Source organism: Rousettus aegyptiacus, unplaced genomic scaffold (assembly GCF_014176215.1).
Source record: "Rousettus aegyptiacus isolate mRouAeg1 unplaced genomic scaffold, mRouAeg1.p scaffold_m13_p_1, whole genome shotgun sequence".
NCBI classification, from domain to species: Eukaryota; Metazoa; Chordata; class Mammalia; order Chiroptera; family Pteropodidae; genus Rousettus; species Rousettus aegyptiacus.
Genome location: NW_023416284.1, coordinates 1785209 through 1799999, shown reverse-complemented (window position 1 = coordinate 1799999; position 14791 = coordinate 1785209). Strand labels below are relative to the sequence as shown.

The window sequence follows — 14791 nt, the reverse complement described above, 5'->3', positions numbered from 1 at the left end:
GCACACCATTCCCCAGGGAGTGTGTAGAGTCTGAGACGTGAACCCAGGACCAGGAAACGGGTGGGCATCATGGCCTTTGGTCACCTGCCGAGGGAGACCTCGCCTTTCACAAAACTGCTACCCCGTGCTGGCCACCAGGGGGCGAGAGAGCCCTGCCTTCCCGCCACCGGGTAGATGGAGGCCGGTCACACGGAGGGAGGGCAGGGGGTCCCACCCCACCCAGCCTTGTCCCACTGACGTAAGGGCTGGTCTTAGGCCTGGGGAGGCCTGGGGAGCCAGGTGCGGTTTGGGGGACCTAGAGGGTGGCGTCGGAGCCAGGTAGAGGAAGGGTGAGGGTTCACTGCCGCCCGCCCGCCCTGGGAAGCATGGCCGAGGGCTCAGAGCTGGGACCCGCTCTCCGCCTCCTGCCCTGGCCCCCCTCCCGGCATCGCCCCTCACCCTCACTTCTCTCCACCCCAGCGGGACCCCCTCAGCAGCCCCAGAATGGCACCCCCAGACTGTCTGCTGCCTTCAGGTCAAGGCCAGAGCCCCCCACGGTCCGTCCACCCCTGCCCATCCCTCGCAGCCCACCCCCGTTTCCAGCCTTCACCCCACACCTCCAGGCACTGCTGGGCCTCGCCTCTTCCCTTCGCCCTCCCTCTACCCCCCCTTCCCCTCCCCCCCCGCCCCCGCAACTCAGGCCTCCAGGCCTCAGCCCCGCCCCCCTCGTCCCACACGTGGGGAGTGGCCAGGTGGGAAGAGGGGACAGGTGAGGGCTGAGTCAGAGGCCGGCGGACCCCCCACTGGAGCTGGGGAGCTCGCGCCCACGGGGGGCCAGAAGGCAGGGGTGGGACCTCGAGGGTAAGGCAGGGGCTCCGGGGCCCGGACGCAACACCATGGGGACACGGGACGAACGGGTTTGCCAGCTGAGGTGACACACGGATCTCTGCCCAAGGGCCCCCCCAGGGTTGACTGAGGGCCCCGCCTACCTGCGGGGGCTCGTAGGGGACCATGACGCTCTGCCTGCCGGTGACGGGGTCGTCCACGTACTGTGAGAGGTTGTTGCCCTCCACGCGGATGAGGTGGCTCGCCGGGGCAGACTGTCCTGCCGGGAGGGGTCGCTGCTTCAGGGCAGCGCCCAGGCCTGGCCCGCCCCTCCCCCGCCCCACGCTGCTGGTCACCCGCCACAGTCCCGGCCCCTCGGCCTCGCGGGTTGGGCTCCGGCTGGCAGCCCCGGTGCCCTCGGGGTCCCGAGCCCAGCAGCCCTGCCCCGCTCTGCCGGGCGCCAGTACCCGAGGCCCCGGGCCGGTCGGGAGGAGTTGGGGGGAGGCTGCGCCCAGGGTCGGCCCCTCCCAGGGTCCCTGCTGTCTCCCTGGCCACTGGGCCCAGGGGCTGGGGGGCGGGTAAGGGGATAAGGGGGGCCGGGGCGTGGGGGGCTCACCTTCGTTGAAGTCCCGGCCGAGCTCGTGGTTGGGGCAGCGCTTCACGACCTCAGTGACGTGCTCCGCCTTCTTGTAGACGGGCATGGCGCGGACGGCGGTGCCCGGGGGCGGCGGGGAGGACACCTTCACCTGGATCGGGCACGTCTTGGCGATTTGGCAGTACAGCTTCTTCAGGAGCGGGGAGTACTGGGGGGAGGGGAGGGGCCGGGCTGAGGCCGCGGCCCTGGCTCCAGGCCCTCGGCCCTCGCTGGGCCGGGCCCCCCACTGTCCGGCACAGCAGGACCCCTCCCCGGGCCCTCTGAGCGCCACCCACGCACCCACGCAGCCCACGAGAGCTGCTGCTCCAAGCCCGCGAGCCGGGCCCAGCGCTTCCTGTGCGGGTCCCCTGTGCAGAGCGGGGGCCACTACGCCCATTTCTGGGCGCAGGCGACCAAGGCCAGGAAAGCGGGAAGGAGCTGCTAGGGAGCCAGGCCTGCCAGGGCCACCTCTGGCTGTCCCTGGCGTGAACCCTAAGCCCCCAGACTGCAGCGGTTTGAGGTGGGGGCTGCGGCGCGGGGCTTCGGGTTTAGAAGCCGGAGGTAACGCTTTCCTGACGTTTGTGCAGGGGAGTGTGCGATCTCCAGGTGGGCCACGTGCCGCTGGGCTCACGGGACACAGAGACCGGGGGGTGTGTGGCTAAGTGCTATGACCTGGTTTGGGCCACTAGGGTGTGGAGGGGGGTCTGACCACGAAGCCCCAGGCCCCCTAGCCAGGGACCCTGCCCCTCGGGAGGATTGGGTGATGCCCTTCCTGCCTCAGCAGACAGCACCTAGGGGTCCAGGTCACCGATGCGGGGGCCCAGGCTGCCTCTCACCTGTTCAGAGGTGACTGTTGGTGACCACAGGGTGCCAAGCTCTCATTTCCAAGCTGACTGACCCCCCAATCGTTGGCTCCTGGGGACCAACCCAGGGCTCCTCATGCCCCCTCCTCATGCCCCAGGGATGGGACGTACCAAGCCTGAGGCTCACAGGATACGTCCTGTCCCCACCCCGCACCCCCGGTGCCCCCACCTTTGCCAAAGAAGCTGGGGCCTGGCACCTTCACCCCGAAACGTAAGGCCCCCACTGGCTACCAGCGCTGGGACGGTCTGCAAGTCCAGGCACAGGAAAAGCAAGGGGGGGGACACGGGGGGCTGCAGGTGGCCCTGGGCCCAGGAGCAAGGTCCCCGGTGCCCTCGGCCTCCCTGCGAAGCTCCGCCCGGAGCACCACCCGTCCACGGGGCGGGGTCCCAGGGGCCTGGGGCGAGTGGGCTGCGGCCTCCCGTCCTGCAGGGATTGGGGCCTGGCTCAGCCGTCCCCGGACACTGACCTCAGGTCCAGACCCTTGCTCCCTGTCACCCATGAGAACTGGATGCCTGTGGGGTTGGCCCCCTCCCAGCTGTCCCACCCCCTGGGTTCCCTGGAGCCCAGCACAGCCCCCGCCCTGTGCCTGGGAAGTGACCCCAGTGAGTGCGGTGACCTGGGCTGGGAGGGGCAGGACCCCATCTCCGCTGGCCGCCCAGGAGCCCCCGCAGTTCTCTGACCCGGTGTCCGCCCCTGCCTGAGATGGGGTCATTAGGCCCACCAAGGCTGGGCCCAGGTGGGCTGCAGTGGGCGGGCCAGAAGTGACAGGCGTCTGCGGCCCCCACACAGCGCTGGAGGGCGGCCCCACGGGGCGGCGCCCGGGCCCCCGGTTTCTGCCGCGATGGAGCTGGGTTCCAGGTGCATTCGAGCGGAGGGGTCCCCAGCACCCCTTCCCCCGCCTAGGTCCCCGACAGCCTCTGCGGTCTGAACGGCGAGGGCGCTGCTTCGAAGCCCTTCCAGGCGCCCCACCCCCGGCCGCCCCCCGGGAGCCTGGGCCCTGCTTCCCCGGCAGCTGCTGCTAAGCGCGCGTTTCGCGGACTGACAGGCGGGGGGCGGGGCTCAGGGTAGCGCCCAGCTGAGCCCGGATGGGGTGGTGCGCGAGCCCCCAGAAGCCCGAGTAGGGTGGGGACCCCAGTGGGGATAGGAGCTCTGGGCTCCTCGCAGGAGTTCCCGGGAAAACGCAGGAGGCGGCGCCGGCGGCCGGGTGGGGGTTGCGGGTTCGGGGAGCGAGCGCGGTGGTCGCCCCGCCCCGGGGAGGAGCCGCCGGGAGCTGTCCCTGGTACCGCGCAGCGACAGGCGGCCGCCCTTCCTGGAGCCGGGCGAGCTGGCGGCGCGGAGCCGCCGCATGGCGGGTCCTCCTCTGGGCGAGTGGCGAGGGGGCTCGGGCGCCAGGGAGGAGAGAGGAGGGCACCCCTCCCTCCCTCTGCACCGGGGGCGGGGCCGCCGCCGGCCTTGGGCCGTGCCCCTCTCCCCACAGTGGGTGCCCAGCCCTGTGCTGCGGGCTCTCTGCTCAGGTGGCCCCCGGGCACACACACCTGCCAGCCGCCACCCGGGCAAGAACCGAGCAGGGCAGCTGCAGGTGGTGACACAGGTGGTGACACAGGTGGCCGTGGGCGGGGGGGGGGGGGCGGGATGGCCGAACCTGGGGCGGGAGCAGTGAGCGCCCTGCGGAAGGAGCCCAGAGAGGCAGGCGCGAGCTCCCCACCCCCGCCGCAGCCCGGGGGTCAGGGGGTCAGCGCCAAGGAAGGCAGGCGGGAGGAGGGTGCCTGGGTCCCCGACGCGCTGCAGTTAAGGCCGCGCGGAGGCACTTCCTCCCCTTCCCTCCCGCCCGCCTCGCCTTCCCCAGAACCGCTAGATGGATGTGTTTCAACAGATTCCGAGCTGATAAAACCTTATTTATCTTCGGCTGTTGACACGGAGCCGCCTGGACTTGCCGGGCCCGGGATGTGTGTGTTCCTTCATGCTTACAGGAAGCGGTCTGCCCCGGCGCCGGAGTGTGCCCATCCTGCCCCCCTTCTCCGCTTGGAACCCCCCCAAGTCCACGCTGGCCTGGCCAGGAGCCCCAGGCCCGACGGGGCTGGCGCAGGGGCGGCGGGCGCGGAGGTGGCTGTCACTCCTTCGGGCCCACTCCCCAGCACCTGGGTGCCGGCTCGGGCAGGCCCGGGCAGGAGGAGAGTGGAGAGGTGATAATAACTTGTCTGTCATTTTCCAGCGACGTGTAGCTTCTTGCAAACCGCAAATACCGTTAACCAGCGTGGGCGAATCTGTTACCACAGATTCTGGGACATGGGCTGCGGTGGGGGCTCTTGGTTTCTACGCGATTCCTGAGAGCCCACTCTTACCCCTTTCTGTGCACGCGAGCCTGTGTGCGCGTGTGCGCGCATGTGTTCAGAGCCACCTTTCTCTCCTCCAGGGTGCAGGACCCATTGAGGATCCCCCCGGGCCACAGATCCCCACCCTAGCTGCTTCCCGGGACCCTTGGTAAGGGGCTCTGTGGGTTCACGGAGCGGCCCCCCGAGACGCGCAGGGAGCCCAGGTCGCCAGCCCTGGCACCGGTCTCCGCGGGTGAGGAGGACACAGGACCCCTCGCGGGCCCCTCGCGGGCCCCTCGCCCTTCGAGCGCTGCCTCCCTGCCGCGCTCCTGCGTTTTTGGTCAGAGCTGCTGGGAGCATGGTGAGCTCTGACGGGTGTCAGGGGGGCCTGGGCAGGATCACAGTGAAGCCACCAGCTCGGAGAGGAGGTGGGGCCCCTGTGGCCATCACCCAGCCTGCCTCAGAGCACCCACAGTCTGGGCAGCGAGGGTCCATGCACAATGCACAAGGAAACCCACGGCAACACCCCAAGCTGGCCACGGGCATGGCGGCCGGAGGCTGCAGGGCGCACCTGGCGGCTGGCCTGGCACACCTGCCGGCTCAGAGGCTGCCGTGGCTCTTCAGGGGCTCCTGGCCGGGGCAGGGGACAGGTGCACCTGTAGACACCTCACGCAGGCTGTGGCCAGGGGTCCCCTTACCAGGAGCCCAGACGAGGGTGAGCGGGAGGTGGAACACACTTTGCAGGTGCCAGGCGCCCCTGACCACTGCCCGGGGGAGGCCCCAGAGGCCATGGACAAGAAGCTGCCCATTGCAGAGAGACGAGCCCAGGGGTGGAGGGGCATCCCTCGGGAGCCAGACAGCCCGCCCAAGATGCTCTCCAGCCAGGTTCCAGACTGGTGAGCAGGAGCTGCCAGGACCCTTATGGCCTGGGAGCGCTGTGTCCCCAGACCACGGGCCTCGGGCCAACTCCGCTCGTGTGTGGCCGCAGCTGGCAGAGAGCATGTCCACGGCTCGGTCCTGGACAGAGGTCTGGGTGGGGGCCGTGGGCAGCAGGTGCGGCAGGCACCCTGTCTGCAGTGCAGAGTGAGGGCCCAGCAGACCAATGGTCAGCACGCTAGGGGGCCTCCCCGGACCCCGAGGACAGGAGGGTGAGCAGGGCGTGTTCTGGGTCTCAGGGACAGGGCGGGGCTTGCAGGAAGCCTCTGACCTCCCACCGCCAGCCCCCTCCCACGCCGAGCACACAAACACGGCCATGTCTGATGCGCCACCTCAACCTCGGCCCGTCCAAGCACAGGTTACTCTGCCGTGAGCTTGGCTCTGATCTCGCCCGCCAGAGGAGGCAGGTGGCCTGGCGAGGACCCAGGGCGCAGGGCTGTGGGCCAGGCCACAGAGGTGCCCGGCGCGGGAGTGCAGCAAGAGGCCGGCCACCAGCCCAGCGCTGCCCACCACAGGGCGGGCCCCTTGCCCGCGGGGGGAAGGAGTCCCCGCTGCCCTCAGCCCCGTCTTGCTCTGTCCTCCAAGCCGGCCTGGCCTTGTTGGCCGAACAACCGTGAGGGTCAGACCGTCTGGGCAGGGCGCTGGCCTCAGCAGCACCGTCGCCTCGCAGGACGGTCCTGGGAGCCTGATCCCGGTGTGCCGTCCTGGACGCTGCCACGGGACTGTTTAGGGCCGGCACAGCCGGGCCACCCTCTGCCCCTCCCGGCTGCAATGCCCAGACGGCCTTGGGGCCGGAGCTGGACCAGCGGCTGGTGGCTGGCGCAGACGAGGGACAGAGACCAGGCTGTGGCCCCGGCCATGACAGGGGCTCGGGGGGGCAGCTCACGTTGGCTCCAACAGGGCGCCCTGGGGACAGGGCCCTCCTGCCTCTGACCTTCCTGCCGCAGAAGCTGCAGGCGCCCCCCCCCCCCGACGCCCCATTCAGGACCACAGCTGAAGAACCCCTCCGGTCCGGAAGCAGAGCACCCTCTCTTTGGAGTGAACGCCACCCCCAGCCAGCAGGAGAGGAGCCCACAGTGTCTAGTGACCTCGGGGACCTGCATGCTCTGGACAGGTGGGGGTTGTTTTTCAGCCTCTGATTCCAGGCGGTGGCCCCGAGGCTCCCACCGAGCCGTGTGAGTGCCCAGCAAAGCCCGGAGGTGAGCAGGGTTTGTCCCCCGTGGATGCCGTGGCCGCTGAGCAGGCCTTGGCTCCGCCCCTTGTTAACAGGTGGCCGTGAGCAGAGACCTGCCCTGCATGAGCCTTGGTTTCCTCATCCGTAAAGTGGGGCGAACATAAGAGCCTACGACACGTACCCCGGGAGCTTAGGGTGGGGCTTGAGATGCGGGGGCCATGGGCCCATCTCCCTCGTTACCCAGGAAGAACCAGGGGGTGTGAGGCCGGGGCCGCCCACCCGGGATTCAGGCCGGAGCCCCTGCGGTCCCAGGGCTCCCCAGCTGCTAGGGAGGGTGGAGAGTGAGAAGAGGTGACCCCGGCTCAGGCTACGGGCCCGGGGCACTGACCTCAGCCAGGCCCGGCCGGCAGGTGGCCGGTGCCGCCCGCGCGGTTTCTTCCCCCTCACAACCCGCGTGTCGCAGCAAACGCTGTCCGGACGCTTCCCACGGCTCTCAGTGCGCATAGCTGCTCCGGTGCCAGGAAAAGGTATTAATTCCACTTACGCATTCCACAAACTCCGAGGATGGCGCGGCCGGCGCCGCGGTCGTGTCGGGGCACCTCCCGCGAACCTCCGAGGGGCTGGAAAGTTTTCTCCCGAAGCCATCGCTGTTGACTCAGCCGCCTGCCACCCCAGGATCTCGCGCAGCTCTGTGTCCCCCCTCCCCGCTCCCACCCCACTCCTGCCTTCCACACACAGGCCCCTTCCGGGGCAGGGGGTGGCGCTGGCCCCCAGGGTGCAGACACACAGACCTGCCCACCAGGCCCGAGGGCAGCCGGAGGTCACTCAGGGCTGCGTCCAGGCCGGCGAGCTGTCCGGAGGCCGCCCCAGGGATGAGCTCGGTCATCGTCTGTGCACAAACCACTGTCACGCCCCAGGCTGCCGGCCCCGCAGGCTGTTGCCAGGGCCGCTGAGCCCCCCAGAGGTGCCCCCGAGGCTGGGCCAGGACTCCGAGCCCGCCTGCCTGACCTCGGCGCCCCTTCCCCAAGCCTCCTGAGTAGCAAGCACATGCCCCTGCCCTGGCGGGGCCCGGCCTGGAGCAGGGGGAGGCTGAGCTGGGCTGGACAGCGTCCAGGTGCCCGCGTCTCTGCCGCTCTGACTCTCCGCTCCTCCGGCCTCCGGTGGCCTGACTCTCCGCTCCTCCGGCCTCCCGTGGCCGGCTAGCCCCGTCACTGCCGACCGTCAGGAGCCCCGGGATAGGAGTGGCCGCCAGATCCAGGCCGGTCCCCGCCCCTGCTCAGACCCCGCAGCGTCCCGGGAGGGTGTGGGACAAGGACAAAGGCTCCTGGCTAAGAAACGCCAGCGCCCCAGGGTGCCGCGCCTGGCTCGCTCGGGCGTCTGTCTCTCCCAGAAGCCCCCGGTGAACCTGCGAGGGACCAGCACGGGGTCTGCCCCACGCAGCACCCCGCCCGCCTCGCCCGCCTCGCCTGGCGCCGCTCCCCGCTCCCCGCTCTGCAGCCCCTCGCGGTGACCTGAGACCCGCCTCCCCGACCATCGAGGGGCGAGGGGGGCCTGCACGGGTGCGTGTGCATGTGTGTGCGTGCCTCTGTTCACACGCGTGTGCTGTGTCTGCACGTGGGCACGCACGCGCGTGCCTGAGAGCTGAGGGCTCCGGACGCCCGGTGCCCACGGTGTGGGGCGGGACCCCTGAGGGAAGCTGGCCAGGGCGGGGGGACCGCGGGCCGGGGCCCGGGCCAGGCAGCGGCCAGGGACGCCGTCGACGGCCGCGGTGGCAGGGGGCGTTTTTCCCAGGCAGGAAGCGTTGCGAAGGCGGCGGTCAAGTTGGAATTGTACTTGAGAAAAATATGAATTATCTATCAGTTACCAGCCGCCTGGCGTGGCGGGGGGCTGCAGCCGAGCGGCCTGAGCGGCAAGTCCGGGCGGCGCCCACGCAGTCAGACCCCGGAGCCGCGAGCAGGCGGGCGGCGGGGGGCCTCCCCGCACGCGAGCCGCCCTCCCCGCCCTGGGCAAGGAAAGGAGCCTGCGGGGGGTCCGCTTGCAGAGAGCGAGGCGCCAAAATCTCATTATCGATGTTTGTCCCGCATGATGGGGGCTGGGAGGGGCGCCGTGGGTGCCCGCCGCAGCTCCCTGCCCCTTGGCCCAGCCCTGAGGGCAGAGGGCCTTGGGGTGACCAGACAGGGACGGAGGTCTGCACGGCTCGGGCGTGCGGGTGTGGGGCCGGAGCTCGGAGGCAGAGCGGGCGGGCGCGGGTGAGCCTTCCCCTGTCCCCCCGAGGTGGCTGGCCGGGGCAGACCACCCCGCGGGGCCACTTAGGGCCAGGACAGCTGTGACCAAGCCCTGTGTCCACCGGCCTGGTGGTGGCAACCGGGCGGATGGCTGTGGTCCCCAGACGGGGGTGCAGCCAGCAGAGAGGCAGCTGCCACCCTTCCCCCCCCGGGACCAGCTCAGACCCCCGAGGCCCTCCACTGCAGAGACAGCACCGGCGCCCTCAAGCAGCAGAGAAGAGGGAGCCAGGACCCCCTCAGTGCCTTCCGGGACACCTGGGGGACCAGCGGCTGGGGCGCCGCCGACGGCACTCGGGGCAGGAGGGACCAGGGCCCTTCCCCTTTCTGGAGAGAGAGAGGCCCGGGGAACAAGTCTGAACACAGACTAGTAGTGAACCTCCCATCAGGGGAGGTGTGCAAGTGTGGCGATGCCTTGGGGGCCCTCTGACCTGGTTCTTGTCACCCAGCCAGACCTCAGAGCTGGGGCGTGGGGACCAGGACCTCGCAGAGAACCCTACTCCAGGGGAAGCCAGCTCCCTGGCACCCACGGCGCCTCCGCCCGCCAAGGAATAATGGCAGAGACAAGTCGCCAGCTCCGACGAGCTGCGCCCTGCGCCGCGTGCTGCCCGCGCCGGCCCCTCGCAGCCTGGCCACCGCCGTGGCAAGGAGCGTCGAGTGACCTCTTACAACGAGGAAAGGGGCTCTGACAGGGCCGTGGCGGTCCCCGCCCCTTTCGGCCAGTGGAGACCCCGGAGTTGGGCTGAGCCTTAACTCAGCGATGGGCCAGCACCTGGGGGAGCCCGCAGCCCGGGCAAGGACCAGAAACAGCCGCGGGGGACCCTGGCCTGGAGCCCAGACCATGGACGGGCCCCGTGCATGCGTGGCCCAGGCCACCGCGGCTCCGGGAGTGTGAGAAACCACAGCCCAGCTGGCAGCAGAGCGAGGGCCAGAGCAGCTCTGAAAGTAGAGCCTTGGGGTCACCTGCTGGCTGCTCTCACGGGACTTTTCCGCTCCAGGGTCCTGTTCCAGGTGGGGCTGAGCATGGAGCTGGTGCTCCCTGGAGGAGGCGGCACTGCCTGGCGGGACTGCCAGGTGCCCACGGGGTGGGTGTCGGGGCAGGGCTCACTCCCTGCTCCGGGGGCGGGCAGGGGGCCCAGAGGCCCTTGGGGCTGCCTTGCCCACCAACGCTTGGGCGCCCAGCCCTCGGAGGCGAGCCCGGGCTTGCCAGGGGGTCTCGGCGCCCCCGCAGCCTTTCCCCTGCCGGTGGGCACGGCTGGCAGTGTGGACAGTGCAGCCCTGCGCCGAGGACTTTGGAGCCGGAGCCCAGCACCCTGCTTCCCACATCAGCACCCAGCCTCCCGTCTGCACAGCTCTGGGCCGGCCACTCGCCCTCCCGTGACTCAGTTTCCTTGGCTGCACAACGGGGCAGTAACAGATCCTGGGCAGGCGGTTTGAAGTGTCAACGTGGATGCGGAGTGGTTCGCATAGGGCCCAGCTCCGGGGTCACGGCTACACGGGCTGTCGCGCAAGCTGGCACGGCCCCGCGGGGGCCGGGCCTGGGGTCTGCAGGGCTGTGGTCCTCGCCCGCCTCCCCGTCTCCCGCCCGAGCTTGCTGCGTGCGGGCCGAGTCCACGTCGACAGCCCCCGCTGCCTGGAGGAGGCGGCCGCCGCACCCCCAGCCTCAGGTGGCCGCAGGCGGCAGGTCACCCGCCTCCGCGTACCCAGGGCAGGGGTCAAGCCAGAGCCCCCGGGACGCCAGCCGGACGGTCCCGCGACCTCGCTGGGGAACCACATCCGCCCCCTCTGGGGCCCTGCAGGAGGCTGGCGGACGCCGGCCACAGGTCCGAGGGGGGGGGCAGGCCCAGACTGCCCAGCCCTGAGACCCGCCTCCTGCCCACGCCCCTCCGGAGGGGCGGCTCGGCCCGCCGGACAGCGGGGCCGCTCCCTCGTGCCCGGGGCGCGCCTCCGCCCCCAGCCCGTGCCCCACAGGCGCCCGCTGGGCGCGGGCGCGACTCACCGTCCAGGTGGCCGACTTGGCTGTGCTGGACTGCTGGAAGGTGACGTCGAAGCGGTGGGGGCCGGGGTAGTCGGCGTTGGACGGGATGGCGGGCGCCGGGGACAAGGCGTCGAAGGTGGAGCTGGGCTGCGCGTGCGGCGAGTGGGTGGGCACGCTGGCCGCGAGCTCCGGGGCGTAGGGGCTGGCCGAGGCCGCCCGGCTGCCCATCTGGTCCATGGTGCTGCTCAGCAAATTGAACTGGGACTGGCGGGAAGCGGGAGGGAGGGGGAGACACACAGTCAGCCTGGAGTGGAGGCGGCCCGGCTGGCAGGGAGGTGTCCTGTTACAGGAGCCTTAAAGGGCCAGCGGCTCCGCCATCCCGAATGTTTCCCCGGTGCCCCCCTCCCTGACAGGTCACTGCTTGTGTGGGGATAACCTGACGTATTCACCTCGCCTCCCCCCTCATCGGCCTCCCGGGTGCCAGGATTTCTGGGGCTGCCTGCGGGGCGGCCCCCCAGCCCTGGGCACGCTCTGGGGCTCCGGCTGCAGCATCCGGGGGCAGCGCCGGCCAGACATCCTCGGCTCAGTCCCCCTTTACGGCTCGGAGTGGGGAGACCCTCGCCCCCAAGAGCCGGGCAGTGGGAGCGATGGGGCCCGGGCGGGGGCGTCCTGGCCGTGTAGCGGGCACGCACCCCGGCTCTGGTGCAGGGATGCCCGACAGGCCCTGGGGCCCAGGTCTGCCTGAAGGTCGGTGGCTGAGCCAAAAGCCGCTTTGCAGGGGCCTCGCGGGGGGCGGGCTGCTTGGGCCGCGTTGCCCCCCGGAACGCCCCCCGCCGCCCTCCTGCTGGCAGAGTTCTCTGTGGCCACACCTGCTCCGCGGCCACACCCAGCCGGGGCCACAGGCCACACGCCCAGGGACAGTTCTGAGCAGCACGATGCGGTGTGTCCCCTGGGTCGCCCTCCGCAGCCGGCTCTGGCCAGACGGCCTCTAACCGCAAACGCCGCACAGTTCCTTGTCTCTGCCGGGATGCTCGGGGTTTGATCTGACCCTCTGCCGGAGGTGGGCACTGCCGGTGTTTCCGTTTTACCAATGAGGACACCGAGGCACAGAGCGGGGGTGACCTGCCGGGGCAGTGGGGTGGAGACCAGCCGCCCGGGGGTGGAGAGCGGGACTTCGGGCACAGTGGAGATGGAGAGCCAGGGGCCTGCGGCTGCTGGTCTCGGGTCCCGGGGGCGGGGCGGAGCAGCCCAGGAAGCCCCCCCCCCCCGCCGCCTACCCCCTTTCCCTGCCCCCTCCAAACGCAAGCATGAGAACAGAACGCCTTCACCCACCCCGCCCAGCCCACGGCCCGGCCCCCTCTGAACCCAGCTGTTCCTCCATCCGAGGAGAAGTGGGCTGCATAAGCCACAGCCTGTCCAGCTCCGCACACCGAGGACACACACTCCCGTGTGTCCGTGACAGAGGACCCCAAGCCCCCTGACACCCCTCCCACCCAGGGAAAAATAAACTCAGCAGGGAAAATGCTCTGCTGAAGCCCGCGCAGCCTGGAGGAAACTCAAGTCCTGGCCGGGCAGGAGGGAGGTGACAGGTGGCAGGTTCATACCAAGGCCACGACCCCGTGCCTCCAGGAGGCCAGGCAAGTGCTTCCCTCGGGTCACCCAGCCCCCCGGGAGGGCCATCCGCCACCCAGCGAGAACCTTGGCCTGGCGGCAGAGCTGAGCTGCCAGGCCCGACCCTGCTGTCCCCGGGGGCCCGCCGCATCGGGTGACGTCACGACAGCTCGGCCGCCGTGACCAGGCCCAGCCCTCGTGCCTTCCGGTGGCTTTTATGTTTAGATCTCAGTGCACACTGTAAACTCAGGGGCCCGCCCCCCGGGGACACACGGGGGCCCCGCAGGGCAGCCCTCCTGACTTCCTGGGCCTTCACCTGTAAGACAAGGAGGCCCCACGGCCGCCAGCAGCAAACGGACAGACGATGGCGGTGAGCAGGGAGCATTAAACAAAGCGGGGGACCAATACCCGCTCCGGCCGGAGGACGCGCAACCACCTGCAGGTAAAGAAGCCGGACAGACGCCCGCATCCCATGTGGCCGGTGGACACGGATCAGGGAGGGCGGGGCCCCTGACATGCGGGTGGTGGTCGCCGGGGGCTGGGGGCCGATGGCCGAGGGGCGCAGGGCCTCCCTTCGGGGCACTGCAAATGCTCTCAGGTGGAGTGGGGCGACAGGTACACGCAGCTGAGGACGGACGGAGCAAACCCCGCCGAGCTGTGCACTTGAACTTGAACTGGGCAGATTGCGAGCCGCGTAAACGGTGACTTAACAAAGCGCTTTAACACAAAACAGAAGGCCCTTCCTCGCCTCTCCCCTTCCCCCCGCCCGGGCTGCTCCGAGGGGGGTGGGGAAACCACAGCGCCCCCCACCCCCGCCCCCGCGAGAAGAGAAGACGTAGGAGCCCCTCACTCAGGGGTGGGCGGGGGGCGCACAGCTATTGTTGTTATTGTTATTGTCATTATTAACGCTCCCTTTGGGGAAAGGTGTGTTTCTCATCACTAAGTGCTTATCAAGGGGCCTGCTGAGCAGTGGACGAGCATGTGAATGAATGAATGAATGAATGGGCAGGCGACGGGGGGCGGGTGTCACAGTGGCCAGACAGCTCTGCCTAGTACGAATGTCCAGGAGCGAGGACGGGATGTGAGCCGGCCCCTCCTGCTTGCAGAAGGCCGAGAGCCGTGGGCCCCAGGGTGGGGATTGGGGGGTCTTAGCCTGCCCACCCCCAGGGTCCCCATGTCCTCTTTTCGAGGTGACAGTCAGGCCCTGGCGGCTGGGGCCCTGGGCGGCCCGAGGGCTGCAGGTGGCCGTCCGCCGTCCTGGCCTCAGCAGCGCCCGGGCTCCGGGTCTGGCCCTCCCGCCGCGGCCTCCGCGTTCGGGAGCAGGAGGCGGCCGCGCCACAGCTTGTAACTTGCCCACATTCTTTGCCGATCGCGCTGGGTGCCAGGGGATTAGTCACTGAAGCTGCCGGCTGATCGGATCTCTGTGCCCAGCAGCCCCGGAGCCCGGCTCCCCGCAGGCGCCCCATCTGCGTTCGGGAGCGCAGAGACCGCGCTGCACGCGGCAGGCCCAGCACTCCGCGGCCCTCTGAGACGCGGGCTCGGTGGCGCCTTGTGGTCCGGGGTCCTGTGAGCTTTCTCTTCCTTCCAGGGGACAGGAGCTCTGTGCGATGGGCGCTGCTCCCGCCTCGTCCTCCTCCCAGGGACCCTCTGCCTGCACCCCGCCCCCGGGAGGTGGCAGGGTTCCTGCCTCGTCTGGGTGCCATGGGGAGCGCACGCACTGGGAAGCCTGGAGGCCTCGCCGGCCCCCGAGGGTCCTTCTGCCCCTGCCCACAGGACACTCCCGCACCCCCTTCCTGACTGCTGGGGGCTTAGCCGGCCCGCCCGGGGGCTGGAGCAGGGGACCCCGGAGTCCCGCAGAGGCCCAGAGCAGCAGCGGGGTGGGGGGTCCCCCACAAGCAGAGGCCCCGGAAGCCGGGCGACACCCGCTTGGCAGCCGTAGAGCACGGGCAGAACCAGACCTTCTCCGGTTTGTTTTGCTTTCAGTGAGAACTCCCAGGAGAGCGGGCCGATCAGGACACGCCCGGCCCGGGGCGGCCCACGTGTGCTTGCGTGTGCTCGCAGGGCTCCTGGGCCCGACCCCGGGCGGCCGCCCCCCGAGGACCGGGGCGTGGGGGGGATTCGCACCGGGCCCGCCTCTGAGGCTGGAGGGCTGGTGGCCGGGGCTCTGGGAGGGGCTGGGGCAGATCCTCTCGGCGT

At 70.3% G+C, this 14791-nt stretch overlaps 1 protein-coding gene across 1 annotated transcript in view; it reads right to left on the bottom strand.

Moving 5' to 3' along the window:
* The window catches only part of TP73 (tumor protein p73), a 43826-nt gene that overhangs the window by 6044 nt on the left and 22991 nt on the right, over positions 1–14791 (bottom strand). The window contains exons 4-6 of the mRNA XM_036227942.1: positions 11006–11248; positions 1421–1607; positions 969–1084 (exon numbers count right to left, since the gene is read on the bottom strand). Of these exons, the coding sequence (XP_036083835.1) occupies positions 969–1084; positions 1421–1607; positions 11006–11248 (546 nt within the window). The remainder of the gene's footprint in view (positions 1–968; positions 1085–1420; positions 1608–11005; positions 11249–14791) is intronic.